The sequence below is a fragment of the Girardinichthys multiradiatus genome, chromosome 22 (assembly GCF_021462225.1).
Source record: "Girardinichthys multiradiatus isolate DD_20200921_A chromosome 22, DD_fGirMul_XY1, whole genome shotgun sequence".
In the NCBI taxonomy this organism is placed as follows: domain Eukaryota; kingdom Metazoa; phylum Chordata; class Actinopteri; order Cyprinodontiformes; family Goodeidae; genus Girardinichthys; species Girardinichthys multiradiatus.
Genome location: NC_061814.1, coordinates 21,044,866 through 21,070,953, shown reverse-complemented (window position 1 = coordinate 21,070,953; position 26,088 = coordinate 21,044,866). Strand labels below are relative to the sequence as shown.

The window sequence follows — 26,088 nt, the reverse complement described above, 5'->3', positions numbered from 1 at the left end:
CCTAAAACTACATCGGGGCAATAAATAATTAGCCTCTGCATTAATTAACATATTGGAAACACATAATCTTCTCATAATTCCTCCATATCTTACGTCATTATGAGAATGTCCTCTCCAGGCTCCCCCAGCACCCCATCAACATAGAGCGGAGAGGAGGTGAAGCTATATTTGTCCCAGTTTCTGCCCTCATCAAAACTCAGCCTGAGGGGGAGAGAGACCCACCACAAATAGAACGTAATTCAGTCAGAAAAGCCTTCACAAGAAAAGCAATCTCACTCCTTGTTTTGAAGATTGAGTATGTTCTCTAAAAAGACGTGGAACGTCTTTGGAGAGTCTTACCAAATGTGTCTAATTGGCAGAGGTGTGTGTCGGATAGCCACTAGAGATCCTCCTTGATTCAGGAAAAAAACACTGAACTCTTCCTGAAAAACCTGCACATACACAGCAACCTTTGTTTTAGAACGTCAGTTAAAATGTTTTAAGTCTCTGAAAAGGTATACACCAGTGCCAACATAAGTAAATATGTAGCTCTCACCAACACAGCAAAAAAGTAGAACCTAAAGCCATTATTTTCACAAGATCCTCAGTAGTGTGAAAAACATCAAATAAATATTCTGTCACGGTTTACTTGGAATTGGACCTCAGAATGCAGACGAGCAGGTAGCGTGATTTTAAGTGAAAAGGTTTTAATGACAAAAAACAAAAACTCACTCACAGCAGGAGGCAGGAACAAAACAACGGACGGGCAGGCGAGGCAGGCATGGCATGATCCGAAAATAAGACATGAGCATCAAAACTTGACATGAGCATGAAAGTGAAAAATGTTTCCGTGAAGACTAAACAGAACAGGTGTGTATAAATGGAGCATGGTACAGGTGGAGCAACAAAACTGATTAACATGGTGCAGGTGAACCAAATAAACTTAATTGACAGAACAAAACGTGACTGGAGCAAAACAGAGACTCTTGAACACAAACTAGAAAAACATGAAGCAAAAGCATAACCAGATCCGAAAACCAAACTTGACAAAATATGAACCTGATGACAAAACAAAAGCATGAGTCAAAACCTCAACTGTGAAAAACATAAGAAACCCGAAACCAAACACCAAACAACCCTACATCATGACATATTGGTATCTCTGCTGATTTCTGGGGTCTTATGCCAGTGGCCAAAATGTGTATGTAGCCTTTGTTTTGTGTTTTAAAAGATCAGGAATGCACAAGATTGACTGTCAAACCATGCCTCTCTATTTTTGCAGATGTGACCGAAACACTGAATGCTGAAAAGGGAAAGAGAAAAGCTGGCGTTTAAATGTCTAAGCTGGGTTGTCTTTGTTCTTAATTCAGATAAATCCAGACTTAAGTTGCTTTTAATTTAAAAATGTTCAAGCATTATACTGAGCCAAACTCATTTTAACAGTAGCTCTTGGTGGTGCAGATATGGTAACAAATTTAAGAAGAAGAACACAAACCTCTTCAGTTATAAACCTGAAAAGTAAGTCTTGCATTTGAATTTAGCACTCTGAATTACTGCCATTATGGCTACGCATCATAACACTGACGCTTTTGTGCATATCCCTTGGAAAATAGCTCACCCTCAATCAGAAATGATGGTGAGAATCTGAGCAATGTTGAAGTTTCACAAATTCCAGATTAGATTTAGGTCAAGGCTTTGACTGGACCAACACATGAATATAGCTATTTCTAAGGTATTCCAGTGTAGGTCTGACTGTGTTTTTGTGTCTTTAGTGTGGAATGCGAACCTCTACCCCAGCTTCAAGTCTTTTGGAGCCCATCAAGTTTTCTTCAAACTTTGCCCTGTATTTAGCTCCATCTATTTTTCCATGGACTTTGAACAGTTTTCCTAGCAATGCTGAAGAAAAGCATCCCACGACCTGATACTGCTACCACCATGGTGTGTTCATGGATTTGGTGTTGTTAGTTTTCCCCCACACTTTGCCTGTTCAAAATGTTTAAAATGTTTTTAGCCCCTGTCAGATGATTAATTCAGTGATAATTGTGTTCTTTGAAATCAACTGAAAATTCCTGACACAGAACAGAGACTGCACTCATCCCACCAATAATTTGTCCCTTATTTACTCTGAGAGACAGTCAAAAACCTATCACCACTATGAACTGCAAGGAGAAGTATGGCATTGTGAAGTGAGTGTGACGTAGTGATGTGATACAAAGTGACGCCAGGTGCCGAAGCAGCAGGAGTACATCCAGATGCACCACATAATCTTCTTGAGTCTGTCTGATCTGAGAAATATGTTGCTCAGTAGAATCTGATACAGATAAAAGCATGTTAAGAATGATGCATAACAACTGTGCTTGTAATAAAAGCACTGATCGGATTGGATATGTCTGTATAGGTTGCAAACATAGAATTTAGACCTATGCATCTGACCGAAGCACTTTGCTTGCTTGCTTGTTGTGTCCCATACATGGCAAATTGCAAACTGGGGGACTTCTTATGACTTTTATAACTATGCCGTCCTTCTTGCCACTCTCTCATAAAGGCCAGATTTATAGAGTGCACTTCTAATAGTTGGCCTTTAGACAGAATCTCCCACTGAGCTGTAGATCTCTGCACCCCCTTTATAGTTAGCATTGGTCTCTTAACTGCTTCTCTGATTAATGCTCTCCTTTTCCAGCCTGGTGGATGGTGATCTCTTGGTAGGTTGAAGTTGTGGCAAACTCATTTTTAGATAATAGATTGTGTAAGATGTTCTAAACTTGGTATACTGTTTTATAACCTGCTTTAAATGTCTCCACAACTTTATCCCTCATCTGTATAACGTGTCCCTTGGTCTTAGTGACACTGTTTGCTCTCTAGCAAATATCTGAGAGGCTTTGTAAGAACAACTGCATTTATTCAAACATTTAAAACAGGCAGTTTGATTATATTTACCAATAAGGTGACTTTTGAAGGCTGTTGGTTGTACTGGATTTTATTTAATGGTAACACAATAAAGAAGGATGAATACAAATGCAAGCCAAACATTCAAATTTCATTGTAAAAGATTTTGAAACCTTCATTTTCATTTCACTTCAAATTATGATCTACTTTTTGTATGTCAATTACATAAAATAATAATAGGATACAGTTTGTGGTTGACAATGCAAGGCACTGTAATTTATGCCTTTGAATATTTGAGGCATAAATGAACTGTGGAAAACAATCACACCCAAACCCAACAGATATATTGTACCTCTCTCCAGGTATTTCCAGCATCAGATGTGATGAAGATACTGACATTCACACTGCTTAACTCAGGGCCAACAACACCTAAATAATAAAAATATATGAAAAGAACAGCAGTATTTAATGGCAGTCCAAATTATTTCAAATGTATCACCTAAACAGGTATTAGTGTTGTAATCAGCGAGTGCCTTCATTCTTTTTGTTGAGGTAAGACAGAACAGATGTGCAGACAGATATCACCTCCTATTCTAAAGTTTTGCCATCTTGGAAGTAAAGTGCACAAGAACAGAGCTAATAAACAGAACTGACTGAGATTGCCGGGGAATATGATCAAAGACCAGCATTAAGACAGAGAGTAAACAAAAGTGTGCATGTGCAGATTCTTGTTCAAATCAAATCTCACCTGATGCTATTATAACTCCCGGAGCCGTATCTTTGCTGACAATGTTTCCCGAGGCATAAGGGTTCTCTGACACATGAAGGTGCAGATGCAAAGAGCAGTATGGCTGTCAAACAGAGGAGATAATTTGAGGGAGTCAAGAATGTGAAAAAGGGAAACCTGACTGTGTTATAAACACATGAACCTTTCTTTTATTACAAACTATGTTTATTAAAAGCAGATCTAATTGAAAGTTTTATGGTGTGCCAAATTTTGTACAAGAAGCAATTGTGGTATTTAATATCAATTAATTATCTGTGTCACATATGCAAAGTATTTGCCTCCCTACAGATGTCTTTTTTTTTAAGAACAAATAAGACATATAATCATGGACATCCATCAGTCTAGAAAAGTATACCAAGACGTTTCTAAGACTTCCGCAATGCAGCAAACCACAGTGAGAGACATTATCCACATCTAAAATTAATCTTAATTAAGAGTTTATCAATGACTGCAGACTTATTTTGCCTTGGTTAGGGTCTGTGTTCATAATTCAATAGGAAAGACACTTGTCAAAGCATTGTATCAATAGGAGAGTTCTGAGGTGAAGACCCATTTCACATTTGCCAATAATAGTCTTCATGGCACCCAATCCTTTCAGGGATAATATTCTGGAAACTGATGAGACAAATTTTTAGCTTTTGAGAAGTTGCATCTCCCATTACATCTTCAATGAAACAAACAAACATTTCAGAAGAAGAGCATAACTACAGTCAAATTTGGCCTTAGGCTAGTTTTGCAACTTCAGGACCTGATGAAGCCCGATAAAGCCATGAATTTTGCACTCTACCATAAAATGCTAAGGGAGAAAGTTCAACTATCATTTCATGGCCTCGAGCTCAACTTCACTTGGGGTATGCAGCAGGAGAATGATTTGAAGCACGCAGGCAAGTTAACTTGTCAAGCAGTCTAGTCAAAGTTCAGACTTACTGTACATCCAATTGAGATGCTGTGACATAACCCTAAAAAAGCTCTTCATGCGGGAAACCCCACCAATGTGGCTTAAATAAAACAATCCTGCAAAGATTTGTAGGACAAAATTACTCCTTTGTGATGTAAAAGGTTTATTGGCAGATATCACAAATTCTTAATGGCAGTGGTTTCAAACAAGCATTGCAGAAAAGTTAATTGGGTTTAGGGTTTTTTTTTTTCATAGCACCATGTTGGTTTGGAGAGCATTTTTCTCCTAATAAATGAAATCATCATTTGGACACAGATTTTTGCATTTATGCAAGTTATCTTTGCATAAAACTGAAACTTTTAATGATCTGAAATACTGAAGTGTGACAAAAAGAAAAAAACATAAGCAATGTGTAAGGGAGCAAATACCTTTCCATACCACCGCAAATATACACAGTAATCCTATTACCTGCAACGGACATTACTTAAAGCCCCATTGGTTCACAAAAACAGGCAGCTCAAAACCCCTTAATAAAGCAGAACTTATGATGAAAAATAAACCCAGAAACAAATATCCACAGCATCTAAACACATACTTGTCATATATTTCCCTATGAGAAATTGGGGATTGTCAAGAAACCCTACGGCTTGTTAACAAACCCATCAGGTGATGGGACAAATGATCATATTCACTCGACTTGGCCTGGTTCAGAAAAGTATTCCTCCTCCCTGATGGCAGGAGGCAAAACTTTGAGAGGAGCAGATGATTAATGGCTGCCAGCTTTGCCTTTGTCTTATTTTTCTCTTTTGTTCCACTCTCTTTTGTTTGAAAACAAAGTACTGGGAATTTAAATTTATATTAATAGAGATTTAAATATTTTTAAATTACTGATCATTTCTCCTACCTTTACTCCTTATAACATGCTTTGAGAGTTATCTTATCTAGCAGTTTTCTTTCTCTAAACAAATCAAAATGTGAAGGCAACAAATATTGAATTGATTAAAAATATATTCATTTTATATTCTTTTAAAGACAGCTGGTGACATGAATACATAATTGCATTTAATATATAAATTTGCATTATCTGTAATAAACTGAACATGACAACATGACCTTTAATTGCAATTAATTAGAGGCCCTTATGTTGATCATACACTCAGTCGGTCTTTGATATTTGAGATTTTAATGAGCATGTCTTCAGATAGGATGGAAGGTGGAGTTAAAACCCAATTTTCTATACCCCTGGCAGATTTAGTTCTAAAACTACTTTCATTTAACTGAGAAGTTTGTCTCTGATATAAAATGAGACTGTGATTTCTCTAAAGAAAGTAGAAGTACATAAAATAATTAACAATTCAGAAAATAAAAATGTATCTGTTTACATTTACATTTAATTGCCAGCTTTTTGCAGATATCCACTGGTATTTTGAAGATTTATCTTTGTTGATAAGTTCCAACTCTTTGAGGTTACAAGGCCTCCTTTTCATTACCCTATTCTTTTAGATTCCTCGACAGACTCTCTATCAGATTGAAGTTCAGACTCTAGCTGGGCCGCTTCAAAACATTAATATTACTTCCAGTCAGAAGTAGGGATGGGTACCAAATTTGGTACTTTTATAGATACCAACCAAATTCCATCGGTAATACCGAGCACCTATTCACGTAAAATCAAATGGTATCACGTTTCGGTACCTAAACGCATCATTGTGACACTGAGCATGCAGGGCTTTGGGGCGACCCATGTGCAGAGGCTTTGGTCCTCGACGTGGAAGTCCCAGGTTCAAGACCTTGTCCCAGCAACATTTGCTGCATGTTTTCCCCTCTCTCTGCTCCCATTTCGTGTCTGCCTACTGGCAGAAAATTCAGCAAACTAAACGCCGCTAAAAATGCTTAAAAGCAAGCATGGCTCGTAGAAAGCGGTCAAATGTAAGGCTCCACTGTTCAGATTACACTTGCTGTATTATTTGTGACGCAAAGTGCAAGGCCAATGGCGGGAATAGGCTATTTCTCAACTGAGGAAGCACCTGGTGAAGCACAAGATTTTTCTCAAGGCGGAAGAGTGCGCAATTTTCATCAGCCTCGGACATACGGCTACAAGTCCTGCATACGGCACCGTTTGCATGCCTGTATCCGTTACCAACTCATCGTCTGCAGCCAGCAATATGGGAAAAGAAATGTTTGAAACAACTGAGATGTTTCAATACAAACAGCTGGATGTTGTTTTAATATATTCATATTCATTGAGTACCGTTACCGATTCCCAAGTACCAGGCATCGCTACCGTATCTGTTCAAATGTGAAAGATACCTATCTCTAATCAGAAGAAACATGTTGGCCAAATTAACAGACTACCTTCAACCTAAAAATGTCAGTGGTATAAAGACTCTTGAGCTTAACTGCAGGCATTCACTGTCTTTAGCATTGTCAAAACATAGCATTATTCAGTGTTGTGCTTTTGAGAACGCATAATGGAAATCCAAATAACTATAACTTTCTCCTGTCAGTGGCCCACTTACTTGCTCACAATAGACCTTGTTTCCCTGGAGATCCGTTGTTGGAGCCTGAAGAAGACGCCAGTCTCTGCCCTTGTTGTAAGTGATATAAGTTTTTACCTGGTTCTCAACAACTTTATTTGACAGGAACACTCCTTTAATCCCGGCAACCTGCATGTACGAGGGGCGTGAAGCGGATTGGAGAAAAATAACACAGAGAAAGCATGAAAAAAACTTTAAATATTCAAACTTAAGTAAAGCTGAGGGCCTCGCTTTGCAAGAGGGAGCGATGTCTGAGAGTGATAGCTTTTCTGACATGGAACACTATTTTGGACCATCTGTAGGGCTGTGTAAAATCAAAACAACATATGGCAGAGCCTTGGGATATGTCTTCTTCTTTGTGCCTGTGTTCAGAGATGCAGACCTAACATACAGCAGACATCAGTGGAGTCCACATTTTTCTTTAGTGTTTGCTAAATTTTGTAAAAGAAAAAAAAAAAGACAATTTAATAATTACATTTGTGTGACGAGGTCATCTCACCAACTGCAGGGGAATATCTGAGGTGTATGTTTGTAACAACATGAAATTTCCGCTGCTGGATGAAGATGAGGATAATGTGCATTGATGCATTCATGTGGAATCTCTGCAAGTTCATAGTAGAACTGTCAAAACAGATATATGTTCAGGGCTCAAGCTAAAGCTGCTATCAAAGTGGTAATTCATTATATTTCTGTTGAGGTTCTGTTAAAAGGTTTTTAGCAGTTAATATAAGGTTTGCAGTAGATGTTTTTTTTTTGGCATCTTCATTTGGTATAAATCCAGATTTGTCCTGGAGGTTAAACCTTAATGCTAATATCACAAATCTGAACACAAATCCTGTTTTTAAGAACCATTCAGCCATTGTCAAGATTGCATTGGAGTGGGTATGTAACATGTAAAGTATCTCAGAGTAACTATCCTATTCTTGTGTGAATACACAACAATTTCTTTGCAAACAACCACCCAATACAAACATTACAGCCATTTTAATAGCTCCTAAAAGTTGTTTCACATACAGTATTAGAAAACAACAGGAGTCTGCTTTGCTCCTCTTTGGCTAGTTGGTAACTTTGGCCTCTGGGACCATCTGATCTGGTTTCACACTAAATGAAAATGACAAGAGATTTACAGTATCTACTGTAGGTAAGACATTACCTGCTCATACTTATTTAACAGAGCCTCACAAAAAAACATCTGAACAATCCCATGAGGTATCTCACTATGTATTGTGCCTACTGACATGACCAGTCATGGAAGCTCCATGAACTCCAGATCTATCAGCAATGAACCACTTAAGATACACCTGATCAAAGCTTCTCATTCTGAATCTGGATTATTTACTACACTGCTCATCGACAGGACCATTGAGGGTAACATAGACCATGATTTGTTTTTGCCTTTTTTCCAGAATATTGGGTTTTATTTGGTACCCTTGCTTTGGTGGCCTTGCTTTGTTTTCCTAACTATTGTTACCTGTCAACACACATAGCTACATGCTACATAGCCACCACAGGTTCCTCTAAGGGTCACAGAGACAGGACAAAAGATTGTGTCGTGTCCCATCCATGTCTTGCAGCTTGTGAGTTCCCCATCTGGGGTGAAGATCCCCATCTTCTCTACATTGCGGGTATAGTGGTGAAAAACTCTGTTTTAAAAATGAAAAATTAGCCAGTGGATAAACATGGTCCGTTTTAACTTTGCTGATATCGTCACTTGTAAAATGTAATAACAATAACTGCAGTAAGAAAAGACAGATGTCAGATGTTGTAGATTGGATGGGAACAACACCTGTTCTGTTAAAAGATACGATCTGAGTAGATGTTGAAAAACACAACAACAACAAAAACTAACAGTTGTGCTTTCTGATGGTCACATTTACTTTTATACCTGGAAATTAAATTTTGTGCTTTTGGCTTGCACTTCAATTTAATTTTACCTTTGGAGGCAGTCCCCTTGAAGTCGGACGAGTCATGCAAAAACTGTTGTATATAGCTATTGGACCTTTTAACTGAAACCATTTGAAACAATTGCATGAATTTTTGATAAATATGCCAAATATATTTATAATAACACCTGACGATATAAAATTCCTGTCATCAAGATTATAAACCTATGCCATCATTTTGCAGAGTCATCACTAAAATAATTTTAAGTATTAATCCATCTTCAAAAAAGCTTTTTGCTTGAGCTGATCATTGTAACCTGACAAATTTTAATGTAATTTTAATGCTGGGAGGTAAGCTGGTTTTACACATTCACATACGAGGGGCTGGTGCCTATTTCCAGCAGTCATCAGGTGAAAGGTGGTGTTCACCTTAGACAGAGTCCATCACAGCAATGCAGAAGCACACAGGACAAACAATCATGCACATACTCATAGGGCAATTTCGAAAGACCAGTTCACCTAAAAATCATGTTATTGGACTATGGGAGGCAGCCAGAGAACGCAGAAGGACCCCAACCATACAGGGAGAGAATAAGCAAACTCCCTGCAAAAAGACCCCAGACTGGGATTAGAACTCTAGACCTTCTTGCTGCAAGGTAACTGTGCTACCAACTGCGTCTTTCTCATATATACACTTTCCTACCCTTTTAGACATAGTGAAAAAACAACCACACCGTTGATGTTCTTCTCGGGTTCAGTTAAACACCCATCAATCCTCTGCAGCATCACTCTATCACTGTCACAGGCCCAGACAAATACTACATGACCAATCCCCTCATCTCCCCCTCCCGAAACACATTCAAAAGATTTAAATAAATATTGGCCGAGTTGTACTAAGAAGAGCGGTACCGATATGTTAAAATTAACCAAAATCAGGAAATACAAAAGTTAATGCTGGTATAACTTGTAAGTAAATTAAAAAAGCCCTGACCTGGATCTAACATAACATGATCTTAAAAGTTGTGGCAAACATAACTTCACTCCAGCTCAAGTCCAGCTCAGCATTCAGCACAGCTCAGCACAGCGGCTGCTTACCTCATATAGGTCTATCATAACATTGTCCTCTGGACCACCGGTGCTCACAACATCCTCCAGCATCAGCGTGAAGAACAGCCCTCTGTAGTCAGACATGTAGAGGTTGTACGAATCATTCTGGTGCGAGTCCTGAATTGCTGCCAACACCTGGTTTTCGTCAGTGCTGATTATCTGCAGGTCCTAAATATAAGGAAATAATGAGGGAATGTTTTGTGGGGGGGGGGGGGGGGGTTACGGATAACACTATATTCTTTTACAACCAAAAAGATAAATTACTGTGAAGCTGAATAGCAATGTGCAAGCTGTCACACAGGGGAAGCAGCAATTTGTTACTTTTTAAACCACTAGTCAGGATCCCGAGCATTTTGACCGTGGGCGCTGAAAGTTATGAACTAAAAATGAAGACTGGGTTCATATAGTTCTACAAAAATTTTAATATAGAGTGAAACACATTAGGCAATATGTGTCCTTCCCAAGGAGATTTTCACAATTTTCATGACTGGATGGATGGACTGGACAGATTGACAGATTTACTGAAACAAACTCTGAAGGCACTGAAGCTGTAGGATTATTTCTGACACTGACTGTCAAACCACTAATGCACCCTGCTGTGTTTGTGTTACATGGGACAGAGGGCAGGGCAGGTTGGCGTAAACAAAAAATGAAATGTTTCTTTAACGTTCTGAAAGATACTAACTTGATTCGATTTTTAAGTCAATATCTGTTCATATACATACTGGTGAAACTATGCATGGATTTTAAAATTAGATAAATATGCCCATTTCTGTGAAATAAAAATGTGAAGAATTACATGAAAATATTAGATCAGCTAAACCACAGGTGCAATCTTACCTTAGGGAGGGTGTATTTGGGAAGCTTCATTGGGTAAAAAGCATTTCTTTTATACGACACATAATGGACAGCCTGGCCACTGACTGATACCTTCAAGAGAAATATACCCAAAATAATTTTTGTTGATAATGACAAAAATTCAATTACAGCGATTACTGAAAGCTTCTCTTTACAAATCAATAATCCCACCATAAAAACCTTGCACTAGCCTCTAATTGTGATGCTGTGAGTTGTAGCAAGGTGTAGTTGTAGTAATAAAAAGCAACGATTTCATTTTCATCCCTTCCCTTGCCAACATAATGGCCCCTTTTAGTTAATGAAAAACACGACTGTACATTAAGATGCGGCTGAACGCACTGATTTTACAGCTTTTAAACGTCTTTTAATGAAGCCAGACCTTGCAGTAAAAACTCACCTGGATGAAAACGTATTCATCCTGCACCACCAGGGAGTTCGAGATTATAAATCCGGGGAAAGGCTTGCTCTTGTTTCCGTCTGAGCAGTTCTGAAGTTTGCAAGTTATGTACTGCGACCCTGTGGGTAAGCAAGAAAACATTGTAAGAAAAAATTGCAAGAAATGCAAGAAATCCAGAAACAACCTTCTATAGTCTAAAATTAGGGCTTCACGCCATTTATACCCATGGTACTAAGTAATAAATAAAGGATTGACTATAGAGGCCAGTCTTTTTTTCACCACTGGTTAAAGTTGAAGGTCTCATCTTCCCTCCCATGGGGCAGTAATGGATGGGACCCATGTGGAGGATAATGCACATCAACCTGTCTACAATGTGGACAAAAAAGCTCTTCATTTCTCAAAAAGTAAAATGAATGAAATCACAGAATAATTCAGATGTAGGTTTAAAGCACATTAATCATTAGAATAAAATCATGATCAATTCAAAATTGGCAACAAAGTTGAAAAGTAGCTAATGTGTTGCCTTATGTTCAGGAACAAGGACATGTTTTAACCAAACCTTCATTCATTTTGCAGGCTACTTTTAAAGCTAAGTCACAGCACACTTTGTACTGTGCTCTCATCTCCTTCCTATCTCTCACTGATGTATTCACATTTATCCCTACTTATCTTCTCTCCCTATCCATCCGCCTTCCCTTTATTACACCCTATTTTATCAACCTCGTCTGCCTCATCTGATTTTTACTAACTTTTTCCATCCCTCTCATCCTTCTCATTGCTCTTTCTAATCCTTTTCATACCTCTGTTCCAACTTGTTCCTCTTTAAAATCCCATGTAATCCCCTATACTTCCAAATGTACCCATTTCATTCCACCTCCTCCAACTTTTTACAACACCAACTTCTTCCGACACTTTTTGTATACCGCTTTGGCCCACGTATCAACTTTATCTGATTTTTACAAACCATTTTCATCCTGCTCATACCCCCTTTATAACTTATTCTCATTCCTCTCTCTCCCAACCCTCTTAACAACCCATTTTCATCCCTTATTCTATGTAGTGACCCTATTTTATTCTACATGTCCCTCCTCATCCATAGGACCCCCTCTTCAAAGTAATCAAGTTGTATTTCGATAAATATTTCCAAGCTGCAGATTTTAAAACTCCACCAAAAGATACCAAATAAATAAACAAATAAAGTCTCCAAAACATATTTATACCAGCAAAATCAGTCTAACCTGTGTTTGCTTCAACAAATGCAAGTAGACGGATTATATTGTCCTTCTTTATGCGTAATATCCATTCCATTTATTATTTGTAACAAAAGCTTTTTTTTTGTTCCTGAGGTACCAACTCAGGGTGAAATAAGTTTGCCCCGGTCAATCACCGACACAGACCGAACCCTCATTTGTAGCGTCTTTCTTCCCAGCCAATTGTCATCCCCTGGCACAGCTGAACCTTCACCCATTTCATTATTCTGTCTCCTCTTGTATTCAGGCAATGAATTGCTGTTGTTTGGGCTTTGCTTCTGAATTTACATTACAGGTGAAATTTAACTGTTTTAGACTCACGTCCGTCTGAGACAGTGATCTCGAGATGAATCATCCCTTGGTCTTTGTCCAAACCCAGTCTGGACCTGAAACATTGTGAAAGACACATAGGGAATCATTTGATCTCTGCTTAAAAATCCAAATGTAATGTGTTACAGTGTGTTTTAAAAGTATTCCTACACCTTTTTACTTTTTCAGATTTTATCTCATTACAATCACAGACAAATTATTATAAAAATAAAAACAGGAAAGTGTGCTGCACATTTGCATTCAGCCCCCAGTAAATGTAAAACACTTAAGAGGGTTGAATAGTTTTTCAAGGATTTGTATAATTTTATAAAGCGCCACATTTAGTTATCTTATAATCCTCAGCTTGTTACATTATACAAATGAGTGCTATTAATATCAATAACCTGCTTTATATAGGAGTTCTTTCTGCTGTGACTTAAACATTGTTAAGAAACACTCAGTTAGCAGCTAAGTGTTAAATCTAGTGAGTATCTGTTTTTCTGGACAAACAATGCACCTGTACTACTACTGTTACTACTGCCCATTCACATGATTCAGTAGGGCAAGGCGGTTTATTAAAATTTTTTTACTGTGTCCTGTCCGGCAGAGTAGCACTCTGAGAATTGTTGTCTGAGTGCCAAGAAAAAGCCCAACAGATTTACTTTCAAAAGTGGAGCATTATGGCTAATGCTATAATCTTCCGCTTTAACTTTTTGTAAAAGAAACTTTATTAGAAACTGCTTTATGACTATTTCAATTGCAATGGACATGGAGACAAAAACAAAATGGAAAAAAAAGAAGCAAGAAAGAAAGACAGGTGGGGCAAAAAGGAAAAAAAGAGAGGAGAAAAGAATAGAGGAGAGAAAGAAGGATGATAGAGTACAAGATAACACCCTAGAAGACTGCTTCTATACCTGCAGAAACACATATATAACAATAGCAATGTTTCCAAAAAGTGCACGGTACTAATGAATGCAATATGTATTTAGTGGTAACTGCGGCTCAATATAGAACATCTGTGTATCTGTTAACACCTGAATCTAAACACCTGTGGGTGTAAGTGTGAGTGTGCTTGTGTATATAAGGTTTCTCCATAAATATATGCAATAGCGAGTGTGAGGAGCCACAGACCTGCCCCCATGGGCATGAGACAGACACGGAGGAGATCTGAGCTCTGAGCCACAGACATCCAAAGGCCCCCCAGTGCACGGCAACCCCGGAAGGACTACCGCCGGGACTACCGCACCCCCGTAGATAGCTGTCTATGCCAGAGTAGATCCAGCCATGGACCGAGAGACCTGAGACCCCGTGGCACATCACCCCCCAAGCAGAGGCCCGGCAGAGCCAGGGGGCCCAGGCCTTGGTAAGCAGCCACCGGGAGTGAGCCGGCACACACCAAAGCACCCAGCCCCGGACATTGAGAACCACCAGCGGGCAAAGACACCAGCCACCAGCCTTAACCGATCCAGGAGAGGAAGCAGCCCAAGACCCAACCTGACACAAAAACATGCACACACAATCACACATTCCCAACCTCATGCGTACACATAAAAACACTCACACCCACGCACTCAACATAAAGACACACAACAATGGACGTCATACACTCACCCACACTCCCCACACATACTCTATACTCCAGGTATTGATACCCCAGAGGGGCAACCCGCCCTCAGACCCAGGAGGTGCTCCCCTTCCCTCCGGGGTTCACACTGCATCCTGCCCTCCACCACTCATGACGGCAAAGCAAGGGCCCCGTGCAATGCCACCCCAGCCTCTACACACGTATACAACAGAGCAGGCACCACCATGCAACAAACACACAACAGACCCCTTGACCGGTCAGACTCACCCGGTAAGAGGTCTCGGACCAGCGGCAGAGTGACCCCCACCATGCCCCCGCAACCACACAAACATACCGCGTCACCGCCACTGAAACAACAGCCCAGGCAGCAACACCAACCTGTTCAGCTCCACCATTACCGCTCAGCCGATCCAAATGCTGGTTGACCCCACCCCACACGCTGAAACCCCTCCATGCCACCCTTCAACCTATCGCACCAATCGCCCCAACCCCCCAGAACACGACAGCCAGCCAGCAGAGCAAGGCTGTTTTTTAATTAGAAACAAGTTAAACAAATAACATAGGGACAAATTGTGCATTACTGTCTGAGGTCAGCAGTGTAAACACCAACAGTTTATGGCACACAAGGGCACCGTCTGCAGTGGATCACAGAACAGCATGGACTACAGGTCCTTCTCAAAATATTAGCATATTGTGATAAAGTTCATTATTTTCCATAATGTCATGATGAAAATTTAACATTCATATATTTTAGATTCATTGCACACTAACTGAAATATTTCAGGTCTCACAAAATTAGAATATTTCATCCGACCAATAAAAGAAAAGTGTTTTTAATACAAAAAACGTCAACCTTCAAATAATTATGTACAGTTATGCACTCAATACTTGGTCGGGAATCCTTTTGCAGAAATGACTGCTTCAATGCGGCGTGGCATGGAGGCAATCAGCCTGTGGCACTGTTGAGGTCTTATGGAGGCCCAGGATGCTTCGATAGCGGCCTTTAGCTCATCCAGAGTGTTGGGTCTTGAGTCTCTCAATGTTCTCTTCACAATATCCCACAGATTCTCTATGGGGTTCAGGTCAGGAGAGTTGGCAGGCCAATTGAGCACAGTGATACCATGGTCAGTAAACCATTTACCAGTGGTTTTGGCACTGTGAGCAGGTGCCAGGTCGTGCTGAAAAATAAAATCTTCATCTCCATAAAGCTTTTCAGCAGATGGAAGCATGAAGTGCTCCAAAATCTCCTGATAGCTAGCTGCATTGACCCTGCCCTTGATAAAACACAGTGGACCAACACCAGCAGCTGACACGGCACCCGAGACCATCACTGACTGTGGGTACTTGACACTGGACTTCTGGCATTTTGGCATTTCCTTCTCCCCAGTCTTCCTCCAGACTCTGGCACCTTGATTTCCGAATGACATGCAGAATTTGCTTTCATCCCAAAAAAGTACTTTGGACCACTGAGCAACAGTCCAGTGCTGCTTCTCTGTAGCCCAGGTCAGGCGCTTCTGCTGCTGTTTCTGGTTCAAAAGTGGCTTGACCTGGGGAATGCGGCACCTGTAGCCCATTTCCTGCACACGCCTGTGCACGGTGGCTCTGGATGTTTCTACCCCAGACTCAGTCCACTGCTTCCGCAGGTCCCCCAAGGTCTGGAATCGGTCCTTCTCCACAATCTTCCTCAGGGTCCGGTCACCTCTTCTCCTTGTGCAGCGTTTTCTGCCACACTTTTTCCTTCCCACAGACTTCCCACTGAGGTGCCTTGATACAGCACTCTGGGAACAGCCTATTCGTTCAGAAATTTATTTCTGTGTCTTACCCTCTTGCTTGAGGGTGTCAATAGTGGCCTTCTGGACAGCAGTCAGGTCGGCAGTCTTACCCATGATTGGGGTTTTGAGTGATGAACCAGGCTGGGAGTTTTAAAGGCCTCAGGAATCTTTTGCAGGTGTTTAGAGTTAACTCGTTGATTCAGATGATTAGGTTCATAGCTCGTTTAGAGACCCTTTTAATGATATGCTAATTTTGTGAGATAGGAATTTTGGGTTTTCATGAGCTGTATGCCACAATCATCTGTATTAAGACAATAAAAGACCTGAAATATTTCAGTTAGTGTGCAATGAATCTAAAATATATGAATGTTAAATTTTCATCATGACATTATGGAAAATAATGAACTTTATCACAATATGCTAATATTTTGAGAAGGACCTGTATCTCTTTAAGGCCCACACTCCCCTTAACTCTCTGAGCTGCTACAGCCATATTTAACTGCCTGGTCCTAACGTCCACCAACCAGCATCTCCTTAATGCGACTGAAACCTAGCATAAACTTAGAGGTGACTGTGCTTTTGCTGTAGCTGGTTTAAAGTTGTGGAATGATCTGCCTTGCATGCCAGACAGGCCTCCTCTCATTCTGAGTTTTGGAATCTTTGTAAAACATGTATATTGGCTGAATCCTTTGGCACATTTTAAAAGATTGACTATTTTTTAGTTGTCTTATGTTCTTTTCCAACGTTTATGTCATCTGCATGTGTACAGGACTTTGTGGACATTGACTTATTAATGGTATAGTACGGGGGCTGCATGGTGGCGCAGTTGGTATCACTGTTGCCTTGCAGCAAGAAGGTCCTGGGTTCACCAGGAACACCCTGGACTGGCGACCTGTCCATGGTGTACCCCGCCTCCCGCCCATAGACTGTTGGAGATAGGCACCAGCTCCCCTGCATCCCTGTATTGAAGAAGCACTAATAGAAAATGGATGGATGGTATAGTACGGAATACTTTGTCACAATCAACTGTGCATTGGACCAGAATACTAATTTGTGTATTTATTTATAATTTAATAAAGTACACCAGCTGAAGCAGTTCACATTAAAACAAAAACTCTCTTAACTCTCAAAAGGACAAATCCACGATTATTAAATACACATAATTAAATCAGTGGTCTCCTCTGAGAGTGAGTGTTACTGAGCTGAAAAACGAGGAGTCTGTAGATGCATCTTAGAGATGTAAACTAAAACCCAGAGAGGTGGAAAGAGCAGAAACAAAAATATAGTATGTGTAATAAAATGTAAGTTTGCTTAAATATAATTATCTAATTTATCTGGGGGAGGTTCTGATTATCAATTTGGGAATCAGTTACTCTGAACTGTCTGTATGTTTTCATAAATTTAAATTTTGAAACTGTCAATAGGGCAAAACACTTCATCACCTTCGTTGCTGCTGTAAGAAACCCATAAACCAAGTCAAGCGGTGTTGAAATTATAACGAAACAAAGATTTTTTCCATGGCCATGAATTATAGGATATATAGCAGTGATCTTCACTGTTCCCCGAGGAGTCATAATACAACAGCATGATCTTTAGACAGTGGCTTGAAGGACGTTTGACCTGCACTGCTCTTATTTTTGTAAGACGTAGTTAGCCATTTCATTGTCCTTGAACTACAGATTCTTCATTGTAGCTGTTAAACGCCGAGTGGCGGAAGTGACCACTTGTTGTATTAATAGCAGCTGTTGAGACAGAAGATGGGTTTCTCTCATTTTCCATACTGTGTCTGAACCATAATATAAAAAGCTCCCATCCTGCTTCCCTCAGCACTCTGTAATTGCCTCACAGCTCCATCTCTTTTAATGGACTTTCTGTCAAATACTTCATCCAATTCTATCACTGTAGAGCAGCCTGCGCTCTTAAATAAAGTCCCATAATGTTAGAGTGTTCACCGATAACTAATACGCACTGCTACAATGACTTGTAACAAGTGTGTTGGTTGTGCAGAATGTTTTAGAAACAAGGTGCTTGTTAGCAGGTTTGTGTAAATCATGTTTGTTTTACGGATTAGATGCATGCTTTGCTTAACTTATAAATTGCCTACAGTGACATTTTTTCACACAGAAGAAATGGCTCCCTGCCCAGGGTGCCCTACAGACGGGCAGCAGCACAAGCAGAAGCACACTGGAGGAAAACATGTCTGTTTACCAAAGCTGGGTAATGAAGGGGGCGTCTGATTGAACAACTCACCATTTTGAGATTGTATATATATATAAATATATAAACTATGTGAAAATGTATTTAACTGTAAAGTCCTTTTTCGTAGCCTTGCATATGGAATGTGGTGTTTTAAAACACTATGCAATTGCATAGTAAATGATTTTTATGCAGAGACTGACCATAATTCCAGTATTTCAGTATTTATTGGTTATAGGGTTTTGCCCTTGTTCATACCCCTGGTAGAGCTAGGCTTAACGTCCATCCATCTGTCCATTGTCTATACCTGCATATGATTGTAGGGGACTGGTGCCAATCTATCTACATTCCAATCTAGGTGCCAATCTATGTAGCTTTCAAGAAATCTTTTAATTTTGACAATGTTTCTGACACATTTGGCCCAGCCAGAGTCCTTAATGACTTTGAGGTCCCCAGCAAACATAAATCATCAAAATACCAGTGGAACTTTAGGCTTACCGGACTTGTATAGTGGTTATTTGCACTGATTTCTGTATTCCTGTGTTATGCATTATTTTGCACAAATATAAGAATCCCGGGTACATTTTGTTCCATTTTAATACATAGTTTAGGATTTACATCTCCTATTTATTCATTACTGTTTAGTTTGTCCACTTTTTGTTTTTGTATCATTATGTTTTTAAATGTGTGCATATGTGTGCTTCTGTTTCACCTGAGTTGTCAGCCAAAACCTCCTTGATTAACCCAGGTTAAAATATATGGAGCAAAGTAGTGTAAATATCTTCGTAGCCAATAACTATAATACCAATAATAAATCTGCCAATTATCCTAGGCTACATCTCCATGAGCAAAACACTACAATCTTCAGACTGTTGGAGTCTGGGATTTTGTGTGTGTTGTTTATGCCTGCTATTAACAATCATTCGCCACTAGATGCCCGCCAGAGCCTCTGATTGTGTGTACACAGGTGCTGAGGTGAGCAGGTGCTGCCAATCCTCTTTGTTCTGGAGGTGTATAAGAAGGCTGGGCTGTCTGCACTCCAGTGCCTGAGTGTTAGCCTTTGTGGTAACTTCTCCTGGCCAGTTTCCTTGCTTGTCTCTAGTACTTTTGACTCCAGTTTGTCTTACCTCGTTCTGTGCTCCTTCACAGGTGACTTCCTAGTCCTGGCTCCATGCTCCTGTGAATCATTTGTGTTGGCTTCAAGCTCCAGTCAGCACCAGCCAAGGATCAAGACTTCAAGCCTTCTAGAATTACTTTGGATCAAGTTCCAGCGGACAGCCCAAGCCCTTCAACTCCTAGGATTTCAGGCAAGTGAACCCTGCTCACCCTCCACCTGTAACTGTAACTCCAGGTACTCCATTTTACTGAAAACTGTTCTGTGAGAATCCAACTACCTTGTGCTAACCTGACTCTTCACCAAAGAGCTCACCACTTAACTTGGATTAAAGCCCTGATTCAGTAGTAACTGCCTGTCCACCCAGGCTCCGCATCGTTCTCCCTCAGCCTACCACGTTTTCTTCATTAGTAAGCAAGAACTTATTCTCATTCTCAAAAATTCAACTTCAAACCTCAAGAGTAACTTACCTGATCTCCCTTCCCACACAGTTTGTGTATCCAGTCTCAGTTCCAGTTCCATATCCAAAACCTGTCAAAATAAACTTGTTAAACTTTTCTCCTGCCTCCTGAGTGTCATTCTGCATGTGGGTCAAATCAGTAAAGAAAACCATGACAGGATATTCAGGCCAATCTGACCCAGCAGAGGCACTCAGGAGGATTTTAGCCGAACACGGTCAACAAATTCAATCACATGGATCTACACTCTGCAGCCTCCTAGAACAACAACGTCAGTCAAATCAACAACTGGATCAGATGGCCATACTCCTGCAACATGCACTAAACGTGCACATTGGCAGCAGCCTCTGGCTGGAACTCCTGTGCTCTCAAAGCGGCTTTTTCTCAGTCACTAAACAAATCTTTGAAAGATGAACTAGCCTTGTTAGATGAACCTAAGACCTTAAATGAAATGATAGCATTAGCTACCAGAATGGATAATCGCATGAGGGAAAGGAGAAGGTACCGAATAGAGCAGACTCGGGTTCAACCTTCCCTGCCTTCCCCATTGCCGTGACCAGGCCTCAATAATCCGCCCCCAGAACCCATATAGCTGGGTAGAACCCGGTTAACCCCGGAAGAGAGGCCACGGTGTAGGCAATCGAACCAGTGTTTGTATTGTGGCTCCCCAGACCACTTTATTGTGGCCTGCCCTGTTCGGCCAAAAGAGAGGGTCCGTCTACTTTAAAGGGGGAGTTGATGGAGCGAAAAACAATAGACCAAAGAACCCCTAGATTAACCTTGCCTGCAACCATCCTTTTCAATCAGGATCAGTTAAGCCTAACCCTCCGCCCAAGTTGATTCAGGCTGCGAGCAAAACCTCATCGACCAGTCACTAGTCCAGCAAGCAAACATAGCAGTGGAGCCACTAATACCTCCACACCAAGTACTCGCCCTGGATGGGAAAACTCTTCACCGGATCAACTGAACCCCTTGAGCTCTTAATTTCTGGGAACCACCATGACAAAAACCCCATTTGTTTGTGTTTCCAATTTCTCAAAGCTCCCTGGTTCTAGGTTTTCCCTGGCTACATGAACACAACCTCTATTTTAACTGGTTAGTGGGTCATGTCGAAGCTTGGTCCACAAAATGCCTGTCTCTTTGTCTCCATTCAGCCGTCTCCCCACATTCTGCCCCTGTAGATCCCTTAGAACCTGAACTGTCAGACCTGTCCCAAGTATCAGAGGAGTACCTAGACTTAAGATAGGTTTTCAGTAAGACCAAGGCCTCATCATTACTGCCACACCGTCTTTATGAATGCGCAATCAATGTCCTTCCTGGGGCACCTCTCCCGTCCAGCCGACTGTACAATATTTCACGTCCAGAAAGACAGGCAATGGATAAATACATCTCCGAATCATTAGCTGCTGGAATTATTCTCCATTCCTCATCCCTGTTAGGGGTGGGTTTCTTCTTTGTGGGGAAGAAAGATGGTTCACTCCGTCCTTGTATTGATTACAGAGGACTTAACCAAATCACCGTCAAAAACAAATACTCTCTCCCTCTCTTGTCCTCAGCTTTTGAACCGGTGCAAGAAGCCAAAATTTTCACAAAACTAGATCTTCCCAACGCTTACCACTTAATTCTCTCTTACACTCATCAAGGAGATGAGTGTAAGAGAGAATTCAAGACAACCCTCGGCCATTTTGAATACCTCATCGTGCCTTTTGGTATCAGTAACGCACCCGCTGTCTTCCAGACCTTTGTCAACGACGTTGTACGAGATTTCCTGAACATACTTGTATTGGTATACCTCGATGACATCCTCATCTACTCCAAAAATCTCTCTGAACATCGCCGCCATGTCCGCCTGGTTCTCCAACGTCTTCTGGAAACCAGATTGTTTCTAAAAGCAGAAAAGTGTGAATTCCACAAACCATCAGTCACCTTCCTGGGCTTCATTTTAGAGAGTGGGCAGGTTCACTCGGATCCAGAAAAAATCAGCTTTTGCGTTATTAAAAGAGAGATTCTCACAGGCACCCATCCTCACGCACCCTGACCCAGCCAAGCAGTTTACCCTAAAGGTGGACGCTTCCGATTCAGGGGTGGGAGCTGTCTTGTCTCAGAACAACAACATCAGTCAAATCAACAACTGGATCAGATGGCCACACTGCTGCAACATGCACTAAATGTCCAGGCATCAGGGGGAGCTTCTGAGTCTCCTCCGGTCTCACAGCAACTTTCACATTCCCGAGACGTTACTTCCCCTAACCCTGAAAAGTACTCTGGTGAGGTGTCATTCGGCATGTGTGTCAAATCAGTAAAGAAAACCATGACACAGACAAGAAATTTGAAAGATTGAAGCTGCATCACCAGGCACAATTTAGAGCAATATAAATCAATTTTCATAGAGAAATAGAACAAAAGGTCCATATATTATTTGGATATGACTTAATTTGTAGCATGCTGTTGGTATATTGGTGCAATGTGTCAACAATATTTCATGTAAAGTCTGCATTGTGTTCATGAAATATTCATCTTCATGAGAAAACCAGAGATTCACTAAACTATGTAAATATACATAAATTATATAAATTATATAGAATAATGTAATATAATATAATAATAAACATGGATGATTCATCTGTAAATCATACTTTTTCTTAAAGTGTATTTTTATCTTTTTGTAAAAAAAAGCCAATGACTGTGAAAAGGTTGTAATTTTATTAAAGCCAATTTATTACATTTTTCGTGGTTTTGATTTTTTTGCTGCAACGAAGACACTGTTTGCTGTTTGATGCTCACAATTTCAATGAAGTTCTCCAAAAACAACATCCCACTATTACACCATGAAGTGACGGACAGATGATCTCACCAGTAGAATCTGTTGGGAACAACGTTGCCGTGAACAAGCTGCCATCTCCTCCCAAACTCAACGGAGACATAGAGCTGAAAAAACAAGAATGCATTAGACAAATGAATATGGCATGAAGTACAGTATCAGCACATCAGAATAACTAAAATAATTATTTCTGGATTTATGTCCAATTGCATTATTGAGCAGCTGCCATCACTATGAAGTTTGGAGATCAAAATGCTGTTAGTTTGGCTAAAAATCAGCTGTGGGAGGAAAATGTATTAGCATGCATTGAAGCATTATGTCATGCTTCAATTTAAGTTTTCAGAAGTTTAAAAGATAATACAAATTATTTGTCCTTACTGCTGGGCACAAGGATCATTCAAAATGGATGTGAGCAGGATTTAATCTAAAAGACTGTACAATCTCTGTTTTAACTGTCATTGCAGTTTGTCTTCATATCACAACCTTATCAGTGCTCAAGAACAATAAAGATATGTCATTTTGCCACAGTGAGCAGCACGCATCCTGAGCTCTCAGCTTTAGAGGGATCAGCAGCATCATCATTCTTACCCATCTCAAAACTTGCAAGTTTTAGACAACACGACAGATGATCAATAGATGTAAAATGAAACCAAGCTGACATTCATTAAGTTCCTTTTGGTACGGAATACCAGAAAGAAAACAATACAGCTTTATAGAGACATACAGAATAGCCTGAAGGCAAACTTCTCCTAAGTGTCTTTTTTTGACCCACTGATCACTCTCTGTAAAGCTTTTCATCTTCCCTACTCCACCATTTATCTTACTTCTTAGACTGTACCTGTTCTCCCTGAAAATCAAATGTTCTGATAGCAAGCTGAGGAGGACTGAGTTGGATGTCCCTGCTGATGAGTGGAACAGACAGCAGGGCGTTCGCACACAGTAATGGAGGCAGTGTGTTTGTGTTCACAGAAGTGTGTGTGCATGTTGAGTTTGTGGTTTTTTTGGGGCTTGTACTTCTTGTTAACTTTCCATTGTTCTGCCCAGAACCATTCAAAGACATCTGCAGCTAGATCTTATGGTTTGTTTACGAGTAGAGATGGTATGCTGTTTAGGCAACTGCAGCCTTGTCGTAAGAGACTGACACACTGCCTTGCAAGAATGTTTATATACCTTATACCTTTTCACATTACATTACAACAATGAACTTCAGCATTCTGGGGGTGGGGTAAGATTTTACGTGAAAGACCAACACAAAGTATTCTATAATTTTGAAGTGAAAAAAAAATCATAAATTTGTTTAGGTTTTTTTCCAAATTTAAATCTGAAAAGTGTGCTTTACAATGGTAATCAGTCCCTTTTACTCTGACACTTGTAAATAAAATCCAGTGCAAAACATTACTCTCAGAAATCAAGTCATTTATAAATAATTTGTGACTCCAATACTTTATTTAGCATCTTGGGGACTGTCATCGACTGCTGTGAGATTCCATCCAACCGGCCAAACACTGGTTTGCAAATTGCACGTTCAAACACCTGGAATGCATTTTAATGAACAATTATTGTATTCCTTTGTGATACTAACATTGCACACACTGATAATAAAATGATAATATATTGGCAATATGTTGTGCAGTCTTAATTGATGGGAAGCTATGACCTTAAACATAACACCAGAGCTGCAATGGGATGGTTTAGATGAAAACATAATCATGTGTTAGAATGGCCCAGTCAAAGACATAACCTAACAAGACATATCCAAGCAGGGAGAGACATACCCCAAAGAATTTGCAGTTGTACTTGCAGAGATTTTTATATCCAACAGCACTGACAATTATGCATCATTTTTTCACCTTCACAATTATTTGCAACTTTGTGTAGGTCTATCTAATAAAATCCCAATAAACTACAAATAAATAAATTGAACTAAATCTAAATCAAAGCTCAACAATATCCCAAACAAAACTAAACAAAGTGTGTTTTGTCTTATTTAATAAAAATGTGTTTTTTTTTGTAACCCTACAGTGAACACAATGAAATGAAGTGCTAAAACAGAGCTACAAAAAGCAGAGCAAAATGCAATGGACCTAAACACTTCAGCTTATGTGTTCTCACAAGCATGCTTTTCTTTTACATTTTCAGATTTTGTTCTGGTTTGTTTACACTAAACATAAGTAGGCATCTACATATTACCTTTTGGTCATGGCTGTAAGCCAGGATCCAGTCTTCTTGCTCCGGGTGGAAAAGCAGGCTGAGGATATCAAAGCCTAAGCTGTGTTTCTGATAGGACGCCCCCTCGTCAAGGCTAATGAGCAGGCTGCTCTCCACCTCTGGGTCAGTTAGTAACATGATCTGAGACAAGAAAGATGTTGGGGAAATCAGCAGCCCACTTTGACGGTGTTCTTTCCTCAGGGAATAAGTGTGCTTGTTTGCTCCACAGCTTGGATACATGCATAGAGCCTGTTCGTGCATTACCACAATGTTGTGCCAAAAGTCTTTCTACCTGTAAATTTATTCAGTGCAGGCAGGATTTTGTCATAGCACACACACACACACAAACACACACACACACACACAGACAGAAACTCACCTTCCTTTTGTTGTTTGGACTCACATACAGGTAGCTCAGAATGCTCTTGGTCCCCACTTTCTCATTAAGTTTTTCATATGTGGTCCCATAATCAGTTGACCTAAAATTGAATTACAGGTCAAAGTAAATAGGTTTGAGTGGTTGGATAAAGGAGAACGGTGCTTCTAATAGTTATGATGATGGGATCATTAGTTAATTAAGGAAGCAGATAATTACCTCAACAAAAATCCTGTGGCAATTTGCTAAATGAAAGGGGACTATTTTACTTCTGAGCATGAACAAAAATATGTTATGTGTCATGCATGGGGGAAGAGCTGATATAAAGTCGCTTCTTATTGTAATTACTTTTTGTGTTATATCAGTTATTTCCAAAATCCAAGAATGGATTTAATTGAAAGCAAAACATTAAAGTGTTTTTTAAATGCTAAAGTCAAACATATTCATCATTCCTTTGTAGAGGTTTTATAGGAGACAAGCAGCACATATTCTGCATGTTTGTGGTTTAATATGTAGGCTGATTTATAGGATTATATTCTAGGTCCTTTACAATGATATTTTGTTTGTTATGCATTTAAATTAATCTTTCATGGATTAAGTACTGAGTACTACTTGTTTAAAAAAAATCTATCTATCTATCTATCTATCTATCTATCTATCTATCTATCTA

The 26,088-nt window shown here is 39.9% G+C and overlaps 1 protein-coding gene across 1 annotated transcript in view; it reads right to left on the bottom strand.

Moving 5' to 3' along the window:
- LOC124859666 (VPS10 domain-containing receptor SorCS1-like) overlaps window positions 1-26,088 on the bottom strand; it is an 80,711-nt gene that overhangs the window by 32,000 nt on the left and 22,623 nt on the right. Inside the window, exons 3-14 of the mRNA XM_047352571.1 lie at window positions 25,422-25,521; window positions 25,025-25,183; window positions 22,868-22,941; window positions 12,901-12,965; window positions 11,330-11,448; window positions 10,915-11,004; window positions 10,063-10,242; window positions 7,067-7,213; window positions 3,614-3,716; window positions 3,218-3,294; window positions 340-431; window positions 94-201 (exon numbers count right to left, since the gene is read on the bottom strand). Coding sequence (XP_047208527.1) covers window positions 94-201; window positions 340-431; window positions 3,218-3,294; window positions 3,614-3,716; window positions 7,067-7,213; window positions 10,063-10,242; window positions 10,915-11,004; window positions 11,330-11,448; window positions 12,901-12,965; window positions 22,868-22,941; window positions 25,025-25,183; window positions 25,422-25,521 — 1,314 coding nt within the window. The remainder of the gene's footprint in view (window positions 1-93; window positions 202-339; window positions 432-3,217; window positions 3,295-3,613; window positions 3,717-7,066; window positions 7,214-10,062; window positions 10,243-10,914; window positions 11,005-11,329; window positions 11,449-12,900; window positions 12,966-22,867; window positions 22,942-25,024; window positions 25,184-25,421; window positions 25,522-26,088) is intronic.